General features: G+C 36.0%; 1 protein-coding gene across 3 annotated transcripts in view; it reads right to left on the bottom strand.

Moving 5' to 3' along the window:
• ATM (ATM serine/threonine kinase) overlaps window positions 1–20,603 on the bottom strand; it is a 139,095-nt gene that overhangs the window by 58,684 nt on the left and 59,808 nt on the right. For all 3 annotated transcript variants that reach the window (XM_054441529.2, XM_054441527.2, XM_063671398.1), the window contains 11 exons: window positions 19,763–20,009; window positions 16,532–16,647; window positions 15,146–15,272; window positions 14,478–14,677; window positions 11,499–11,673; window positions 10,815–10,979; window positions 9,234–9,366; window positions 6,895–6,990; window positions 4,382–4,553; window positions 2,621–2,762; window positions 1,381–1,557 (listed from right to left, as the gene is read on the bottom strand). In XM_054441529.2, coding sequence (XP_054297504.2) covers window positions 1,381–1,557; window positions 2,621–2,762; window positions 4,382–4,553; window positions 6,895–6,990; window positions 9,234–9,366; window positions 10,815–10,979; window positions 11,499–11,673; window positions 14,478–14,677; window positions 15,146–15,272; window positions 16,532–16,647; window positions 19,763–20,009 — 1,750 coding nt within the window. The remainder of the gene's footprint in view (window positions 1–1,380; window positions 1,558–2,620; window positions 2,763–4,381; window positions 4,554–6,894; window positions 6,991–9,233; window positions 9,367–10,814; window positions 10,980–11,498; window positions 11,674–14,477; window positions 14,678–15,145; window positions 15,273–16,531; window positions 16,648–19,762; window positions 20,010–20,603) is intronic.

The following is a 20,603-nucleotide window of genomic DNA, read 5'->3' as shown; positions in this document are numbered from 1 at the left end:
GTCTAGGCCATTAGCATAATGAAATAGAATATTGCTTACAAATGAAATTATATCACCACTTTAAATACAATTTCAGAGTTGAAAAGCGTTAGTAACAGAAGGAGTTTTCTGATTTGATAGAAGAGGGAAAAAGGTATCAAAAGTTTAAGACAAAAGTTGGAAATCTGATTTTTATGCATTTTCTAACCTCAGTGAAGAACTACAACAGTTATGTTAAAAATGTTTATTTTTTAATATGCCCAACTTCTGGGTATAAAATTTGGGTAATTATTTGTGGTATATTCCAAAGAGCAGAAAAGTGCTCCAATACATCTGGCACATTAAAACAGTATTCAGCTTTACTTTTGCTATTCACCGCACTCCATATTTAACGTATGAATGAATCATTACACTCCATATCCATCATATTTCACACACATAAGACAGGTTATAGATTACTAATTGCACCCTTTTTCTTTTTCAAACCAAAGACAAGGCAAAACACCAGTTTTAGAGCTAGAGAATTTAAAGTACCAGAAATGGGGTGTGTACATATGTATATTTGGAACATTTTATTTTCTGGCTCAAAGGTAAAACTTTATAAGCTTTGTTCACTAATGAGAAATAAGCTGCATGTGTGTTCAGGGTACCACTCTGCTGAATTGGTATGAGTGCGGTGTAGTATTGCAGAGAAGGTGATGTTTTATTCACTGTCACTACTTTTTCTGTAGAAAATAAGAACTGCTTCTTACATGGCTTTCAATGTGAGTACATTATGAAAATATTTCTCTATCAGTTATCTGTAATCAGCAGATGTTTGACCTTGTCAGATGTTGTATTTTCACATTTCTGTTGAATTGCATTTGACAGTGCTATAAATTAACTGTAAATCTTAGAGCATCATAGTATGCTGTTTTAGATTACACATTTGATGGAAGAGTATAAACTTTGTTTCATTTGGTATGTACCTTTACTCTTTATTGAGATAAATTGTACTATATCCTCAAAAATAAAAAAGCTATGCTGATTGCTGCCCCACTCCTTTTTCTTATTCAAGAAAGCATATAAGGGAAAATAAAGGTGCTCTTATCAGAAGACGTAAACAAAGTTAGAACAGGCTCTTGGTTAATGCAAATAATTTATAATCAGCAGTATTTTAACTATCATTAGTATTAGTAACAAATTATTCAAGGCACCCCTTAGAACTCCTCTAGTTTGTTGCTATCCCGAAGCTGAAACCTAATGCGTAAAGTTATGACTAAATACGGACGCTCACTTTAATAAATTTACAACAGTTTGAGTGGGGGTGATATTATGTGAAGATGATGTGCAGTATCACAGCATTCTTTAGATAAACAGGTCATAAACAAGGAATTACATCAGACTAATTAATCTTCTTACTTCACACATTGGCTTTAATAATTGAAGAATTTCACATTTTGTGCCTCCACTGTCCAAAAAAGCACAAGTCAGTGTCTTTATCCAAATGTCATGATTTTCACTGAGAGGAATCCACAGATTTATATCATCCAGGCCTTCAAAAGGGTTTTCTTTGTCAAATCTGGGTACTTCTAAAAACTAGAAAGAAAGGGATTAGAAAATGTAAATAAGAGAAGTGGAAATCATTGTACCTTTCCTACACAAAATGAGTATAACAAATCTGTTTCTGAATAAAGCTAAATACAGTTAAAACTAAATCTGGAGGCAATGTTTACCTTTTAAAATGAAAACATTTATGTTTATACAAGAGGCAGAGTGGTATGGCAAAAACTGCTGCTTCAGGCAGCAGAAAAATTAGGTTCTACTCTCAGCTCTGTCACTCATTAGTAGCATATTACACATATCACAAACTCTGACTCATCTGTCTCGAACAAAACTAGACCACATCTACCACAGAGACTTGATTTCAAAATGAAATGAGATTTCAAAATGTTAAAATTAAAATGCCTTCCAGGTTATATTATTAGTTTCATTAACAGTTTATATTACTAGTAATTTTACTAACACCAAAATTATATTTATGATGCCCTGAAAGTACTGCTTCAATGTTGGGTTTCTGCCCTGAAATTAAATTGGTGAAAACTAAACTGTGTATTTCTCAGTCACTTTATGAAAAGAAGATAGTAAAGAGGAATGCTTAGACTAAGGAAGGAACAAGTGTTCTTAAACATGCTTCACAGAATACTTACAGTGGAACCTTATTATGATATCAACATGGAAAAAGGGAGAAATCTATGGGTCATCCTATATTTCACCAGGGGATTGTGATACGTTAACTTGACATGGAAATAAACACTTGTGGATCACAATAACTATAAACCATACCCAGAGCTAACAGCTTTCATGGGAGCAAAGTAGGGTTTTCTATTTCTAAAAAAATAAGGTCTGTCTTTAAGAATTTCCTCTCCCCCAAAAATCAACTACTATTTCCTCAGGTTACCTATCTCAGCTTTTCCACACTGCCATAATAAATTAAAAATAACACATTCCCTGGATTTATGAAATATGGCTTAAATTACTTATAGGAAAGGTTAATTGTTAGTACAATACTATTTCAAGCAATTTAACAGTCATGACCCACAGCAAACAGAACTGTTTTAGATATGCTGGGTATTTAATAAACATTTATTACTTAAGAGACCTTTTTTCTCGATGTTCTAAAAGGCTGTAGATAGGCCAGCATTGGATCTGTTGTCATCTTATAAATCTCCCAGAAACTATGTCCAGTCTTTGTGGCTAAAATGTTTTTCAAACAGGTAACAGCTGCTGATCGAACTTTGACACTGAAAAAACAAACAATTCAAATGCCTATCAAGTACACCAGTTATTAATCTTGATGAATGTTAACCTCCACTGAAAAAATTTCAAAACTAAAATTTAAAATTTGTATTAGGAAACTTTACATTTACAAAATTCTGCAATATCAAACAAAATTATCAAAGGACTTTCACTAGTCATTCAGTAAACCTGAATTACTAATCACTGCAATAGCAATTCCCTTCATTCAATACAGTTTAATTGTGACTACTATACATTAAAAACCTGCTTCCTAGTATTCTTAAGTTTAAGTCACACTAATATTTCTGTGCATCTGTTTCAGAAAAACCAATTTCGAATTACTATGAAATGAATGAAACATTTAATGCTCGCAAATTTTCTGTGGCACTCTCTTCAAAAACTGTGCTTGATATACCTTGATATACATTTAAAAAATGAGATGAACTGGCTGAGTGTGGTGTGGCTCAAGCACATAAACCTTGCACATTAGAAGGCTGAGGCAGGAGGATTGCTTGAGCCCAAGAATTTGGGGTTACAGTAAGCTATGATCTATGATGTATGATCATGCCACTGTGCTCCAGCCTGGGTGACAGAGCGAGACCCTGTCTCAAAAAAAAAAAAAAAAAAAGAAAAAAAGAGATGAATTAATACATGTTAATACAAGGATAGACGGATGGCTAGAAGTGATTAAGCAGGACAGCATAAAATATAGAAACTATATGATAAGCATATGGGTGTTTACTATTTCCATTTTGCTGTATGTTTAAAACTTTTTATAATAAAATGTTTGGAAATAAACCGTACAAATTTGTTTAATGAAACAAAAACAACAACAAAAGAAAGAAATATACAGGTACGTTAAATCAATAACGGAAATATGGCAGTTAGACATTATTGCCAATCATTTATTCCTCAAGAGAAGGAGGAAGGGAAATACAGAAAAAAATCAAAACACCTATTTATCTTAGAAAGGTGCCTGGTTGTGAGGAAAACCCTTTGAGCCTACCATCAAATATGGTGGTGATGGAGTACTCAAAGATACCAATCAATCAATCAACAAATAAATAAGAGAGAGAAAGAGCATGCATGCAAAAGTAATCTCAACCAACCAGCTGAAATTTTGATATGTGGTGCAATTCTGTTTTGCACAGAGAATAAATAAGCAATAGAAAACCCTGTCTGATTAGCTTAAGACTTCTAGGATTATAAAACAACCTCTCTGCTTTATGGCTTATTTTAAAAAGATCAAAATAAGGCCTCACTTAGAGGAGAGTGGCACCTCTGATATTGACAAGAGCCTAAAACATCTCCCTTTATATTCCCCTATCTTAATTTTCTGTGTAGAACCATCTCGCATTTTTCTTATTAATTGTTTATTTGTCTAGTCCCATCAAAATTTTAACAGGGACCTTGTCTGGAATGTTCACCATTATATCAAGTGTCTGGCACATAGTAGGGTAAATAATTATGTGAATTAATAAAAATACAAGAATTTTCATAAAGACACTGAGATTAAAAAAAGGACAAAGCTTTAGTTACTGAGAATATCAATTTGTGTGAAGTATCATTCTCCATGAATGTCATATTAAGTGAGATTACATATAAGGTATCAATAAATACTCACCAATCTTCTACCAGTGTGTTATTCAGGTAGGTCAGCATTATGAAGGTCCACTGAAGTTCTTTATCTTCAAATAACTTAAGGGCCTTGGTATAAGATGCATCTTTACTATGTTGTATAGCTATGGTAGAGAAATCTATAGGACCCACTTCTCCCAAGCAGCTTCCAACAGCCTCTACATATAGAAATTCTATTTCAGTAGTCATAGGTAAGAGATCATACATAAAACTGAAATTTTCTAATTTCAAAACTATAATGCTGTTTTGCCGTACTTCAAGAATTAACCTTAAGGCCAAGTGCAGTGGCTCACGACTGTAATCCCAGCACTTTGGGAGACAGAGGTGGGCGGATCACCTGAGGTCAGGAGTTCGAGACCAGCCTGGCCAACATAGTAAAGCCCCATCTTTACTAAAAATACAAAATTAGCCAGGCGTGGTAGCGCAGGCCTGTAATCCCAGCTACTCAGGAGGCTGAGGCAGGAGAATCACTTGAACCCAGGAGGTGGAGGCTGCAGTGAGCCAAGATCGCACCACTGCACTCCAGCCTGGGTGACAAAAGAAAAAAAAAAAAAAAAAAGAGAGAGAGAGAGAATCAACCTTAAAACTGTTAAAATTTTTGTTAAGTTATCACACAAATTCCATAATCTTAAACACACAGTTCAATGATAATTTATACATACGAATACACATTTTTTCTGCCTGTGTTCTCCCTAACCAGATGAAGATAGGGCATTTTCAACAACCCAGAGGGCTCTTCGTGCTCTCTCCATCATGATGGTATTTACTAAAATATGTTCACAAATTTTTTGAGAGGCCTTCTTTCAAAGGGTAGAGCCTAACTTCCCTCCCGTTGAGTGTGGGCTGTACTTAGTGACTCACATCTAACAAACAGAATGTATATAAGTTTTTCACCTCTTTGATTAAATTTATTCCTGGGTATTTATTTCTTTTAGATGCTATCGTAAATGGAATTGCTTTTCTAATTCTTTTTGGATTGTGCACTGCTAGTATATACAAACACCACTAATTATGTGTTGATCTTGTACCGTGCAACTTTGCTAAATTCGTTTATTAGCACTACAGTAGCTTTCTTGTGGATTCTCTGGGATTTTCTATACATAAGATCATGTCGTCTGTAAATACAGATAGTTTTACTTCCTTTGTAATTGGCATGCTTTTAATTTCTTTTTCTTGTTTAATTGCTCTGGCTACAACTTCCAGTACATTGTTGAACAGCAGTAGTGAAAGTGGACAGCCTTGTCTCATTCCTGATCTTAGGGGGAAAGCTGTGAGAACAAACCACATTAATTTTGTGCTACACAGGAAAGCCACTTAGGGCTTCTGTTGTAAATCAGGTCTGTCCCTAAAAGCAGTGCCACTATGGACAAGGAGGTAAATATGTTGGTTAAAGAAAACTTCTACAGTTCCGGTAAGATTCTGTTTCTTAGTCTGGGTGCTACATGTACAAGTGTACTCTGCAAACATTCTTCAAGCTAGATATTTTTGATCTGTATACTTTTCTATATGTAGGATATATCTCAATTTTTTAAGATCTACAAAAAAGGAAGTACTCTAGATATTAGGCTCCTACTGAGAAGTTAAGGCTGTTGAAGAAAGATAGTAGAATCTGTGAGACACTACTTATTCCCATTTTTCTAATTTGAAACAAAACCATCACAAGAGCTTCAAGCTGACTTTAACCAGGTGATTTCTCCATCCCGTGGTCACTAAATCTAAACACCTGAACTAGAGATGATGTTGGCTTCTTATCTTACATTAGGTTTCCCCTCAAATGGCTGTAGGAAAGGACTTGAATGGTTTTTAATTACTTAAGTTTAATCTAGCTCTCCAAGTCTTCATTCTTATGTCTGTTACATAACAAAAGACACTGAGTACCTGTCAGTTATAATGTATTTATAAAATATATCCGCAGTCAATTTATTTGCAACTTAACTCTAAAAACAAGTATTTCTGACTTTCCTAAATATTTACAAGGCATTTTCAAATTAAGTTACACATATGTAAATCTCTAACTTTTCATTTTATATGAATATTTAAGGAAGAAAAGTACAAAAGGGGCCTTTTTAGGGACATTTTAATTAAATAGGCATGTAACTTAGCTAGCATCTCATATTTCCCCAATATCCCAAATGACAAACCCTCATTTATTTTGAAGATATAATAAAGATGACCACCACATAACTCACATTCATTCAGCCAATACAATCATGCTTTGCTTAATGACACAGATATGTTCTGAGAAATGTGTCATTGGGCAATTCTGTCACTGCGTGAACATCACAGAATATACTTACACAAACCTAGATGGCATAGCTTACTACACACCTAGGCTACAAACCTGCATGTTACTATACTGAATACTACAGGCAATTGTAACAATGTTAAGTATCTGTACATCTAAGCAGAAAACATACAGTAAAAATACAGTATTATAATCTGTCCTATATGTGATCCACAGTTGACTGAAATGTCATGCAGCGCATGACTGTAGTTTACCTAGAACTTCTTTTTCACCAGTGTGGTTTATTGCCATCTTGGATAACTGCAACAAATTGACAACTAGCTTCACCATAATCCCATCTTGTGGATTATCTAGAAATAATGTTTTAAAAATTAGTTTAAACTAGCATGAAGACAACACTTCTGTTTATAATTACACATATATTAAATTATCTGACTAGAAAATTTCTATAAAGTTTAAAAAAGGTTTTAAGTCATGAGTAGCTCAAAAAATATGTAGGGAATGAATCTGAACTTCCTTAATACAACAGATTCTTTTGAAAGTGATTAGCAATATCTGACAACAGAGAAAATAAAATGTCTTAAACAAATTGTGCAGATAAGCCAACACCTTAGCAAAATCACAAACAGAAGCACAAGAATCATTCAACACTAAAGCTAGAAGGGACTTTGGGAGCCTGCTTGGCTTTTTAACATCTAACATTTAGAGTTTAGACCAGCACTGTCCCACAGAACTTTCTGCAATGATGGAAATGTCTATAATCTACACTGTCCAATGATCACTACTGACCAAACGTACTACTGAGAACTTGATATGTGTTCAGTACCAATGAAAAAACTGAACTTCAAATTTCATTTAATTTTACTTCACTTAAATAGCCAAATGGCTAGTGGCTGTAATGCACAAGGCAGATCTCTAGCCCATAAAATACTCAAGAACACAAGAACAAGAAATAATGGGGTTTCTAGTTACATACATTTTATATATCTGAAATGTATTAGAAACTCTATGCTCGGATAGTCAAAACTAAAATTCATTTTAAAAAGTACTGAGAGTAAAAACAACACAAGAGAAATATGAAATTAGGCCAGGCGTGGTGACTCATGCCTGTAATCCCACCACTTTGGGAGGCCGAGGCAGATGGATCACTTGAGGTCAGGAGTTCGAGACCAGCCTGGACAACATGGTGAAACCCCATCTCTACTAAAGATACAAAAAATTAGCTGGGCATGGTGGCACACACCTGTAATCCCTGCTACTTGGGAGGCTGGAGCAGGAGAATCACTTGAACCCAGGAGGTGGAGGTTGCAGTGAGCTGAGATTGCGCCACTGCACTCCAACGTGGGGGACAGAGTGAGACTCCGTTTCAAAAAAAAAAAGAAAGAAAGAAATATGAAATTAATTGGTATAGGAAGATGAAAATCAAAACACAAAATAGAAAGTTTCCCAAATACTGTAATAATGTCCACTTCAAATCAAATTAACAAGCAAGCTAGAAAAACTTACAAATACATACTTACATACATATACACACACATAACACATATGACTAAAGTATTAAAATGAGACATATTTCTTTCATTCAGGTAAACTGGATTAGAAGACAAGACTAACTTGTATGTCTGGCTCTAAGGAATTAAAATTTTCTTTTACATGGTTGGAAGGTGTTAAAAATGTTTAAGCATGGGCCAGGCGCGGTGGCTCATGCCTGTAATCCCAGCACTTTGGGAGGCTGAGGTGGACGGATCGCCTGAGCTCAGGGGTTTGAGACCAGCCTGGCCAATATGGTGAAACCCCGTCTCTACTGAAAAAAAAAACAAAAAATTAGCCAAGCGTGGTGGCAGGTGCCTGTAATCCCAGCTACTAGGAAGGCTGAGGCACGAGAATCTGAGCTCGGGAGGTGGGGGTTGCAGTGAGCCAAGATAGCGCCATTGCATTCCAGCCTGGGCAACAAGAGCAAAACTCCGTCTTAAAAAAAAAAAAAAAAAAGAAATGAAAAATGTTTAAGCATGGCTAGACGCCGTGGCTCACACCTCTAATCCCAATGCTTTGTGAGGCTAAGGCAGGAGGATCGCTTGAGGCCAAGAATTCGAGACCAACCTAGGCAACAAAGTGGGACCCCTGTCCCTACAAAAAATAAAAAAAAATAAATGAAGTAGCTAGGTGTAGTGGTGTGTGCCTGCAGTCCCAGCTATTCAGCAGGCTGAGACAGGAGAATTCCTTGTACCCAGGAATTCAAGGTCGTAGTAAGTTATGATGGTGCCACTACACTCCAGCCTGGGTGACAGAGTGAGACTCCTAAAAAAAAAAAAAAAAATTCTGTCTCTTAAAAAAAAAAAATTTAGGCAGTAGAAAAACATGATCATGTTTGGGTTTAGAGAAATCATTCTGGCAGAGGATGAATAAAATAGGAAGAGTTCAGGGTGAGAAGACCAGTTAGGACCAGTTTTATAGTTAGATGAGAAATGAGGGTCTGAACTAAATGACGAGAGTCTGAACTAAGTCTGTGACAATGAAACCAAGAGCAAGACTTTACAAAATATTCTTTCAAAAAGAAACAGGTAGAAATAACCCATGTCATTAAAATTAGCACCCTGAGATGCTCTCATAATGTCCATCATCTGATCTTTATGTAGTTCCAGTTGTCTTCGAAGATCCTTTAGTCCTTCAAGTCTTGTCAATGGAAGTGCATCATAAACACTTACTGAGAGAAAATGGTTAATTTCCTAAAAGAGAAAATTAATTAAAATGTAACTTGCTTTTAACATGGTTAAGCCTGTGAAATAAAACTTAATAAAAGAAAAAAATTAGTTAAGTGCCATTTATAGACACTGACTCATGTCTCTATTACTACCAAACAAGGAAGAAATAAATGATTTCTTCCACTGCAAACCCTACAATGTTTCAATTCTCTTTTTTAGACAGAGTCTCGCTCTGTCACCAAGGCTAGAGTGCAGTGGCGCTATCAAGGCTCACTGCTACCTCCGCCTCCCAGGTTCAAGTGATTCTAATGTCTCAGCCTCCCGAAAAGGTGGCATTTACAGGAATGTGCCACCATGCCCAGCTAATTTTGTATTTTTAGTAGAGATGGGGTTTTGCCATGTTGGCCAGGCTGGTCTCAAACTCCTGACCTCAGGTGATCTGCCCGCCTCAGCCTTCCAAAGCACTGGGATTACAGGCGTGAGCCACTGCACCCTGCGTAATCATTTAAATTCTAATAGACTCTCTCATGGTAACACACATTTCAAGATTGTTATAGCATACTCAACTGGAGGGAAATGCTTAAATTTCTCTTTAGTAGTACAACTCTACATCTTAACTTATTTAAATATGTTTTTATATTTACAGAATCAAATACAGACTATCATTTAAAAATTATAATTAAGATATGTATGGAAGAATATACCTAAACATAATTTTGAGGTTTATAAAGATTAAAACTTGAAATATGCTTTCAAAAATTAAACGTTATCTCTAACACAAACATTAAATTGACATTGAGAAGATCCATTGGTAGTTTTGAGCTATCAGTGGACCTTAGGATCTTATGTGTTAAAATCAAAACTATTTTATGTCACATTCCTTGAAAACTTAAATTTGGATCTTTACCAGGAAGTTTTGATATTTATACTTTGGCTTCAATGCAAAGAGATACATTAAGATTCATTTTTTTATTTCTGAAGTAGGTAGATCTCATGTTACACACACACAAGTATGTGTGTATATACATATATATATATATATATATATATATTTTTTTTTTTTTTTTTTTTGAGACAGGGTCTCACTCTGTCACCCAGGCTGGAGTGCAGTGGAGCAATCTTGGCTTATCGCAGCCTTGACCTCCAGGGCTCAGGTGATCCTTCCATCTCAGCTACCTGAGTAGCTGATTCTACAAGCACATATCACCATGCCCAACTAATTTTTTGTAGAGACAGGGTTTCACCATGTTGCCCAGGCTGGTCTTGAACTCCTGGGCTCAGGCAATCCTGCCTCAGCCTCCCAAAGTGCTCAGATTATAGGCATGAGCCAATGTGCCTGGCCTACGTATATATTTTTAATCACAATTTAAAAAAAGATTCCATTTTTTACTGCTAGAGCATTACAGATTTTTGAAAAGTACTACTGTCTATGTTCTCTAATAAAAAATAGTAGATGATGAAATTTTTATTACCTCCAAGAGTGAAAAGGGTCCTCTACTGTATTTGATTTTTTGCTGAGTAATACGCAAATCCTTAAAAACAACATGGTCAGGAAAAGGATCTAAAAGCTTAATCGTGAGATAGAGGTTTTCATTATCCTTGTTATCTATCACTAAGTATTTCAACAAGTCCAATACCTAAATATAATTTAAAAAGAAAAAATTATAAGGAGAGAAATAATTTTAAAGTAAGCCAACAAAACTTACTGTAATAAATGATAAAATCTATTAACCTAGATCAGATTAAATGTTCTAATTACGTCTAAGATACCCAGCTTTTAGTTTTTGTGTTTTCAAATAATTCAATAACTATGTAAGGTACTATTACAAGATGGGTACTGAGGTTAAAAAAAATGCCAATATTAATGAAACAGTTTATATAAGTAGTAACTCAAATACCACCATAATGTTGGGAACTGCTATCCCTAGTTTTGACTACCTCTCTACTTCAGCATAGTAGATAAAACTATCAAAAGTACCAAGTGCTCTGTAATTGATTACAAAGGTTAATTCATTAGGAATATTTTTCCAATCATTTTACAAAAAATATTCTCAATAAAATCACCAATTATACCAAGTAAACATAAAACACTCAAATCCTTCTAACAATACTTTGTATATTTTAAATATCATTTTGAAGATGATTCAGAAAATTACCTGTTTCTGAACCTCCACCTGCTCATCCACAAGGGGTATAAGTGTACCAACAATAACATGAAGATGGTTTTCTAGAGCATCCTTACAGTAAGTCACGGCTGTCTGGCAAACCTGACTTAACAAGTCACAACAAAGGGAGAAGCTACGTAATGACACATCCATGATACAAGAAGGCCTAATATAGGGAGAAAAAAACAACAACAACCAGTAAGTTCTGGAAAATTACTCTGAAATAAATTCATTCAGAAGTCCTTTTGTTCAGCATCTCTAATTCTTATATGCCCTGACATAAATATTTTAATGGCTTATAAGCCAAAAAGAGAAGTCACATCAGCAAAATGCAGAATAGGCAGCTCTAAGCTTCCATCCTTCAACAGAAACATTGAAAAACAGGCAAAATTGTCAGAACTAATTCTAATTCTGTAAAATAGTCAAAGGTTTACAGTAATCAGGAAAATATTGAATCAAGAAAAATGCAACTGAAAAACAGTAGGAAAGTTTCGTGGTGACTTTACTTGTCCTTGCCCACCCCTACCCCAGCGTGGCAACAATCGCAAAAGCAGTGGCCTGTATCCTCAGTCTGAGACACTGGCTCATGGTAGTTCATGGAGCTAAATAGATTAGTTGCAAACTATTGTATATGTCTATTCTAACCTGTCTGGAGCCAAGGACTGATGTAAAGTGCATGGCTCTGTTTCGTTTAACTTCATACCAGCTACAAAAGATATGGGTGTTGCTTGAAACTTCGTAAGGCTGACCAACAACCTGCAAGTGCATAGGGCAAAAGATTACTGTTGAGACATACAAGAGGCTGCCTAAAGCCTAGGAGTAGCTGGGGAGAGTATTTCTTTGGGAAATTAGTATATTCAAAAGCACCCACAAATTAGGGGGAATTCAGAAAGCCACACACATGCTCAAGATAAGACTCTTGCTCAGAAAAGACCAGAGAAGACCGTAAGCTTGTATTTGGGGCTGATCCCAAGCAATGCAAGCACGGCTAAGTGTTGAAGAAGAATCCTAGCATAAAGCCAATCTGCAAACACTAGGAAAAGTTTTCTCCTCTCATGCTTCCTCATTCCAACACTCTTGGTATCCAAGGAAATCTCTATCAAACACTATCTAAACACAAGCTAAGGTACAAGGTTTTCAGTGACCACACAAGGCAAGACACAAAAGGACATATATTGTACAACTCTACATTAAAATACCTACAATAGGCAAATTCATTGAGACAGAAAATAGATTAGTTTCTCAATGGCCAGTGGGAAGGGGGAATGTGGAGTTATTGTGGAATGAGTAGAGAGGTTCAGTTTGAGATAATGAAAGTTTGGACACAGACGGTGGTGATGGTTGCACAACAATGGAAATGTAATTGATGCCACTGAACTGGCCATTTAATGGCGAAAATAAAAAATTTTGTTACATAGTTTACCACAATAAAAAAGACCTTAAAAAATAGAAATCTCATTAAAATCAATGGAAAAGATCACAGATGCTAAATTGAACAACCCCAATTCTTGTTTTGTTTTTGTTTTTTCTTTTTTTTCTTGAGACGGAGTCTTGCTCTGTCGCCCAGGCTGGAGTGCAGTGGTGCAAGTTCGATTCACTGCAAGCTCTGCCTACCTGGTTCTGGCCATTTTCCTGCCTCAGCCTCCTGAGTAGCTGGGACTACAGGCACCTGCCACCACACCCGGCTAATTTTTTTGTATTTTTAGTAGACACAGGGTTTCACCATGTTAGCCAGGATGGTCCCGATCTCCTGACCTTGTGATCCGCCTGCCTCAGCCTCCCAAAGTGCTGGGATTACAGGCTTGAGCCACTGCGCCCAGCCGAACAACCCCAAATCTATAGTAACATTTATTTGAGGCCATCAATAGCTAGAATATTAGTATTAAAATGTTGAAGATCCTTCTTAAGATTTCTAGAATTGGAGAAGTAGTGCTTTTTTTTTTTTTTAATTGAGTGAAAGTCTCACTCTGTTGCCCAGGCAGGAATGCAGTGGTGCAATCAAGGCTCACTGGCAGCCTCAAACTCTTGAGCTCAAGCCATCCTCCTACCTCAGCCTCCTAAGTAGCTAGAACTACAGACGCATATCATCATACCTGGATAATTTTCTTTCTTTTTTTTTTTTTTTGAGACAAGAGTCTCGCTCTGTCTCCCAGGCTGGAGTGTAGTGGCACAATCTTTGCTCACTGTAACCTGCAACCTCTGCCTCCTGAGCGCAAGCGATCCTCCCACCTCAGCCTACGGAGTAGGTGAGACTACAGGTGCATGCCACAATCCCTGGCTAATTTTTTTAAAAATTTTTGTAGAGATGGGGTTTCACATCATATTGCCCAGGCTGGTCTCTAACTCCCGGGCTCAAGCAATCTACCTACTTCAACCTCCCAAAGTGCTGGGATTATAGGTGTGAGCTACCACACCTGGCCCTAATTTTGTTTTTTAAAAAATTTTTAGTAGAAACGAGGTCTGCTATGTTTCCCAGGCAAGTAGTGCAGTTTTTAAAAACTAGTAGGTAAATATAATAGACATCTAAAAAAGCAAAATTCAGAAAGCAACATTCTGGTATCTACCTCTTAGAAGCATATAAACTTTCAATTAAAAGAACAGGATAGGTTGGGGGTAGTAGCTCATGCCTGTAATCCCAGCACACTGGGAGGCTGAGGCTGACAGTTCACTTGAGCCCAGGAGTTTGAGACCACCCTGGGCAATATGGTGAAACCCCACCTCTACAAAAAACACAAAAAATTAGTCAGACATGGTGGTATGCTCCTGTAGTCCCAGCTACCCGGCAGGGTGAGGAGGAAGAGGAAGGATAATCTGAACCCAGGAGGTTGAGGATGCAGTGAGCCGTGACTGCACCCAGCATGGGCAGACAGAGTGAGTCTTTGTCTCGAAACAAAACAAAACAAAACAAAACAAAGCAAAAAGAACAGGATAGAAAGACTGCTTATATATTGGTCCAAATATGTTATTTACCTTTGGTTGATATAGTGAATCAAAGTATAAATAACATCTCGAAGAACAAAGGCCCAAGCTCCTCCTAAGCCACTTTTTATATCTTTCAGTAATAAACTAACAAACAGGTGGTATATTTTAAGAATTCTGTGCTTCTTATAAACATTATTTGTTTCAGCCGCTTGCTCACATATGGCAAGAAGAATTTTCTGATAGGAATCCTAGAAAATAAACAGATTTAGTAAAAAGTTATTTAATTAGACACTCGGCTACAATAAATACACTTTATATTTTTTCTTCAAATATTTGAATACCTACACATTTTATATTTAAAATAACTAAATAACAGAATTTAGATTTGGGTTTGATATCAAGTACAAAATGTTACATTAAGAAAATTACTATCTTAAACTATTGCCAATTTATTTAATTTTCAGAAGGTAAACTACAATTAAATAGTATATTCCCATGAAAAAGTAGATATATTCCCTTCTGTTCTCATATGTAACATATTTCAATTAATGCTGACAAGTAAAATACCATTTAAACTTGTAAATGAATGTTTTCCTTTTTAACTATGAGATACGTTTTTCATTTGTTTACTTTTCCTCTTTAAGATGTATTTACAAAGATTTTTTTAGCTAAAAAAGAAGGAATGCTCTATTATTAAACTCATCATGTATACTTACAGGGCTTTTGGAAAGAATTTCTAAAATGCTTTTTAACTTGGTTTTATGACAATTGCTGATATAGGCAAATGTTGCTTTAATCACATGCGATGGAAAATGAGGTGGATTAGGAGCAGGATCCAAATCCCTAACAGAGTTAAGGGAAAAAATACAGTCATCATTTTAAAAAGTTTTGTTCATAGACCAGTGAACTTCCAAAATGAAAATTTAGATTTTAATAGCCCCCAAATTCAAAAACCATTTTTCTACTGAAAAACTATACTTTCAATAAAATCACAAATGACATATCACAGTCCAGATATATAAATCAGATTATCTAAATACCTTTCACCCTCAATAACTTAAATAATCTTAAATGATCTTATAATGATTTTCTTAAAAAATCTTATAAAGTTAAAAGGCAGTTCCACAAATGAGCCTCAGTATTACTTCAGATCAGAATCAAAGCTCTATGCCAGTACTGTAAAAGCAGTATTTTAAGACATGACAATCAACACTTATTTAGACAGCATGAAATTACATATGTGAAAGTACTTTCTCAGATATTATTACTATTTTATATGCCCAGCACAGTAGGGCACATTAAAAAAAAAAAAAGTGAAGCATATTTTCAAGTAGCTTACAATCAAGCCAGGAAAACAACTCTAATGTTCATATACAACTCAGAGACATTCACATCCAAATTAAATTGTACAGATAATAAAGCACAATAAAGAAAAGGTGAGGCTGGGTACGGTGTCTCATGCCTGTAAACCCAGCACTTTGGTTGGCCAACACGGGGGAATCACTTGAGGCCAGAAGTTCAAGACCAGCCTGGGCAACATAGTGAAACCCCATCTCTACCAAAAATATAAAAAATTAGCCAGGCACAGTGATGTACGTCTGTCATCCCAGCTACTCGAGAGGCTGAGGTGGAAGGAAGGATTGCTTGAGCCTGGAAGGCGGAGGTTGCAGTGAGCTGAGATTATGCCACTGCACTCCAGCCAGGGCAAAAGAGTGAGACTCCATCTCAAAAAAAAAAAGAAAAGGTGATCTATAAAGGCAAAACCTAGATAAAGAGAAGAGAACTAGGAATAATGTGTATGAAGAAAAAAATTTCAAGGGCCAACAGATGGCACAATGTTCAAATATTACAGAAAGACTAAGAAAAGGTTATTGGGTTGGCCAACCAAGTGGTCAATTTAGAAAGAGTAATTACTGTGGGGAGACTATGGTAAAAGAGGATAGGTAATTACCTCAATTCAAAGGTGGCTATTTTTAAAGAAACAAATTTTTTAAAAAGAGTGATGTCTATAAATTGAAACAGACATTGAAGGTGTCAACTAATAAACTTCTTTAAGAACTTGTGAAGTTACAGCTAGTTCTCTAAGTTTAAAATGTACATACCCTGAAAAGTCACAGAGGTCAGTGCTCTGACTGGCACTAGAATTTGCTGGCTCATGTAACGTCATCAGTAACTCCACCACAATCTCTGGTAAATTACTAATGAATAAGTGATCAATCTGCAAGGGCACAAAATTAAAATATATTTAATATTTTATATCTTTGAACTTCAAGACAACTCAAAAGACATATATTACCTTATTTCCAAAAGTATTCGATGACTGTAAAAGAAAATAGATGACTCAAAGTCCAAGATTTACAAGATTATAACTAACCCTACCTTTTTCTTCTATGCAGCCAACCTGTAGACTAAGAGGAAAAAGTATGAAAATCAAGCCAAACAAGACCCCCTTAATCCAATTCTTCAATTTTAGAGAATCATTTTAAATAAGACTTCAGGTCTATCATTAAGTTATATGACCTGGTAATTTTTCTGCCAACTAAATTTCCCACTGATGTATAACTGCTCCTCTATCTGAATTTTACTCTTGACTTTATTTGGGAATTCTGTCTCAATTATAGAACTTTACTGTTAAGAATTCCCAGGGACTGGGAACAATGTCATCTTTGTTCCCTGCATAACTTCTTCCCAGACTTCTACTTGAGTGCCATCCCAAATTCTAAGGCTAGCTGCGATCCACATCCCCTTTCATCAATAGTAGAATAAAACCCTCCCCAACAGATTTGGACTTTTCATTAATCTACTTCCTACTATAGACAGGTAGCTTCACAAAAGACACAAATTCTCTAAATATAAAGAATAAGTCTGCTACATTACACTTTAGTTAAATGAATGAGAATTGTGAAGTCTTAAGGGTGAATATAACAACTTTCCAAATAAGGAATTACAGTGATCTAAACCAAAAGGCAAATGGCTAATTTACTTAATGCATAAGGAAGTTCAAAAACATACTTCCTAATAACAAAAAATATTTTAGAAGGTGACAAGAAAGAAACCTAACGTAAATGAGGCAGGGCAATAAGGTCTGGAGGCAGGGAACCTAGGGCCAATCCATGCTGACCTCCTAGAATGAAAGCAAAGGAAAACCCCAACTTTCCATGCTCAAGTAACAAAAGGACAAGATGCTACTCCCTTTGCAACCCCCTCCCTTTTACTGCGGCAGATAAGAAATTGAAAGTACCTCTGATTGGTCCCCTCCTATAACCAATCAGACTGATTACAGCCCACTACTTCATTTACATAGGGTGTATACCAAGTAACCAATGGAAAACCTCTGAAGGGTATTTAAACCCCAGAAAATTCTGTAACCAGGCCCTTGAGCCACTTGCTCAGGGCCCACTCCCACTCTGTGGAGTATAATTTCATTTTCAATAAATCTCTGGCTTTGTTGCTTCATTCTTTCCTTGCTTTGTGTGTTTTATACAATTCTTTTTTTTTTTTTGAGACGAAGTCTTGCTCTGTTGCCCAGGCTGGAATGCAGTGGTATGATCTTGGCTCACTGCAACCTCCGCCTCCTGGGTTCAAGTGATTCTCCTGACTCAGCTTCCCAAACAGCTGGGATTACAGGCACACACCACCACACCCAGTAGGGACGGGGTTTCACCATGTTGGCCAGGTTGGTCTCGAACTCCTGATCTCAGGTGATCCACCCGCCTTGGCCTCCCAAAGTGCTGGGATTACAGGCATGAGCCACCGCACCCGGCCAAGAATTTAACTTACATCTTTAACCAAAAAGCTAAGAAACTGTGATTTAATTTTTGCTGTTTTTCATTCTTGAGGCAAGTGTTTCAATCAAGGTTGAACGTAATTACTTTTCCCTCCAAAACCTATTCAGGCTCTAAAAATTGCTGTCTTTTGGTTTGAATGCATTAAGAAAAGAATAGTAAGATTAAGAATGCTCAGAAGACTAAGATGGGAGATTGAATGGGAGTGGCTAGAGGCTGAGTGTCTCTCTCAAATTCCATAACCTCTGGAGTGCCTATTTCTGTTCCAGCTGTCTTTGGGAAAGGAGTCCTCTGCTCACCATTTCCCTTCAGACTGCAGACTTACAACCAGTTCTGAATAGGTCCACCTAAGCAACTGAGGAACTTGCTGTTCCATTTCTTGGTTCAATATAGATAACTAGGAAACTAAAAATAAAAGGTCTCTTGAAGTTTATCTAATATTGACCAAGTTTGGTTAGTTATCCCTTACTTATAACCAAAATAAATAAATACATACATAAATGTGGGGTGACCACAGCTTTTTTATCTTAAAAAATTTGTATGTATGTTTTAATATAAGTTGCTTCAAAAAATTTTGGAATGTATATAAATGATTATAAAACAAACAAAGCTTGTTAAATCCTTCCTTACTTGACTCCTTCTTTTGACAAAGATTTAATGAATACTCAAAATATATTACGTGGTTGAGATACATCAGCCAAAAAAAAAAAGAGAGAAAAATGTATACTGGAGAAGACTGGTAAATAATTAACATAATTCAAAAGTAAATTATGGTCTGGCAAGGTGGCTTACATCTGTAATCCCAGCACTTTGGGAGGCTGAGGTGGAAGATTACCTGAGGTCAAGAGTTCAAGACCAGCCTGGCCAACATGGTGAAACCCCGTCTCTACTAAAAATATGAAAATTAGCTGGGTGTGGTGGCGCGCAGCTGTAGTCCCAGCTACTTGGGTGGCTGAGGCAGGAGAATTGCTTGAACCCAGGAGACAGAGGCTTCAGTGAACTGAGATCATGCCACTGCACTCCAGTCTGGGCAACAGAGTAAGACTCTGTCTCAAAAACAAAAGCAAAGACAAAAAAAAAAGGTAAATTGTATCATACATTAGAAGGTAATAAGTGTCATAAAAAAACAAACAGCAGGGTATGAGAACTATAGGAATGAGGGATGGTTGTTTTTCTTGAAAAGTGGAAAGCTTGGTGAGATTGAAGAGGGAGTGAAGGTTTTCTGTACACTGTTTAGTATTCCTTGACTTTAACAACCAGCTTGCATTCGTGTATTACTACAGTTAAAATAAATTTTTAAATGGCAGAAGAAAATTATTCAAATGGTTTTTTGGGTTATTTCTAATTTAAAACATTTCTACTTAGTTAAAAGCCAATCAGAGGGAGAGAACACGACATAACCAAAAAAATTCATGGGTTGGCTATGCTAGATAATGATTACCATAAGCTAAGTTTCAATATATAAATACGAATGAACAGCCTTAAAACGTAAAGGTTATATCTCATATCATTCAGGGAATGAAAAGTACATAAAAATGGAAGCCATACCTGTTTTCCCAGTAAGTTTTCACTTTTAAGCATATCATAGACCTTCGTAGCAGTCTCTCTTCGCTGTGCCATTCCACTGTCTCCTATACCCTCATAGGCAAAATAAGGAAGAATATTTACAAGAACCTTTGGAAAGCAGTCTGTTAGAAGACTTTTCCAGTCCTCTTGAATCTGATTAGCAATGGACTTCACCTCATCAAAATGACTTCTAATCACCAGATGTGGAATCAAAACCTTATAACAAGATCTAAAAATAGAAAAATTTAAAATATAGGTTATATATAACTTTTCCAAGTAAAATTTTGTAAAATAATTCTTAAAAACTGTTTTAATACCATCAGCATTAAAGTGTCACACTTTATCCAGATTATTAAACATTCTTTAATTTTATAAATGGAAAAATTAAGTAAATTCTAAATAGTCACATTAAAAAAATTAGAAAGCTTAGAACATACCACCACCACAATTATGGGATTTAAAAATGGGACCTTGTTCAGTAGCACCCTTAGCAAAAAGAAAAAACAAAACAATAAATAAATAAAAATGGAGACTTGAATTTATATTTATTTCTTCTGCATAATCAACTAATGTAAAGCAGTTGACCCTTGAAAAACATGGGTTTGAACTTATACTTGCATATTTTTCAACCAAATGCAGATAGAAAAACAGTATTCACGGGATGTGAAAGTCTGTATATACAGAGGACTGACTTTTCATATACGTGGGTTCTGCAGGGCCGACTTGATGACTTGAGTACGCGTAGATTTAGGCATACATGGGGGATTCTGGAATGAATCCCTAGCATATGACTATATTGTTCTTGCCAAAATGAATGAACTAT

This window comes from Pongo pygmaeus, chromosome 9 (assembly GCF_028885625.2).
Source record: "Pongo pygmaeus isolate AG05252 chromosome 9, NHGRI_mPonPyg2-v2.0_pri, whole genome shotgun sequence".
Taxonomy (NCBI): domain Eukaryota; kingdom Metazoa; phylum Chordata; class Mammalia; order Primates; family Hominidae; genus Pongo; species Pongo pygmaeus.
Note: the sequence above shows the minus strand (reverse complement) of the source record. Positions and strands in the feature narration are given on the sequence as shown.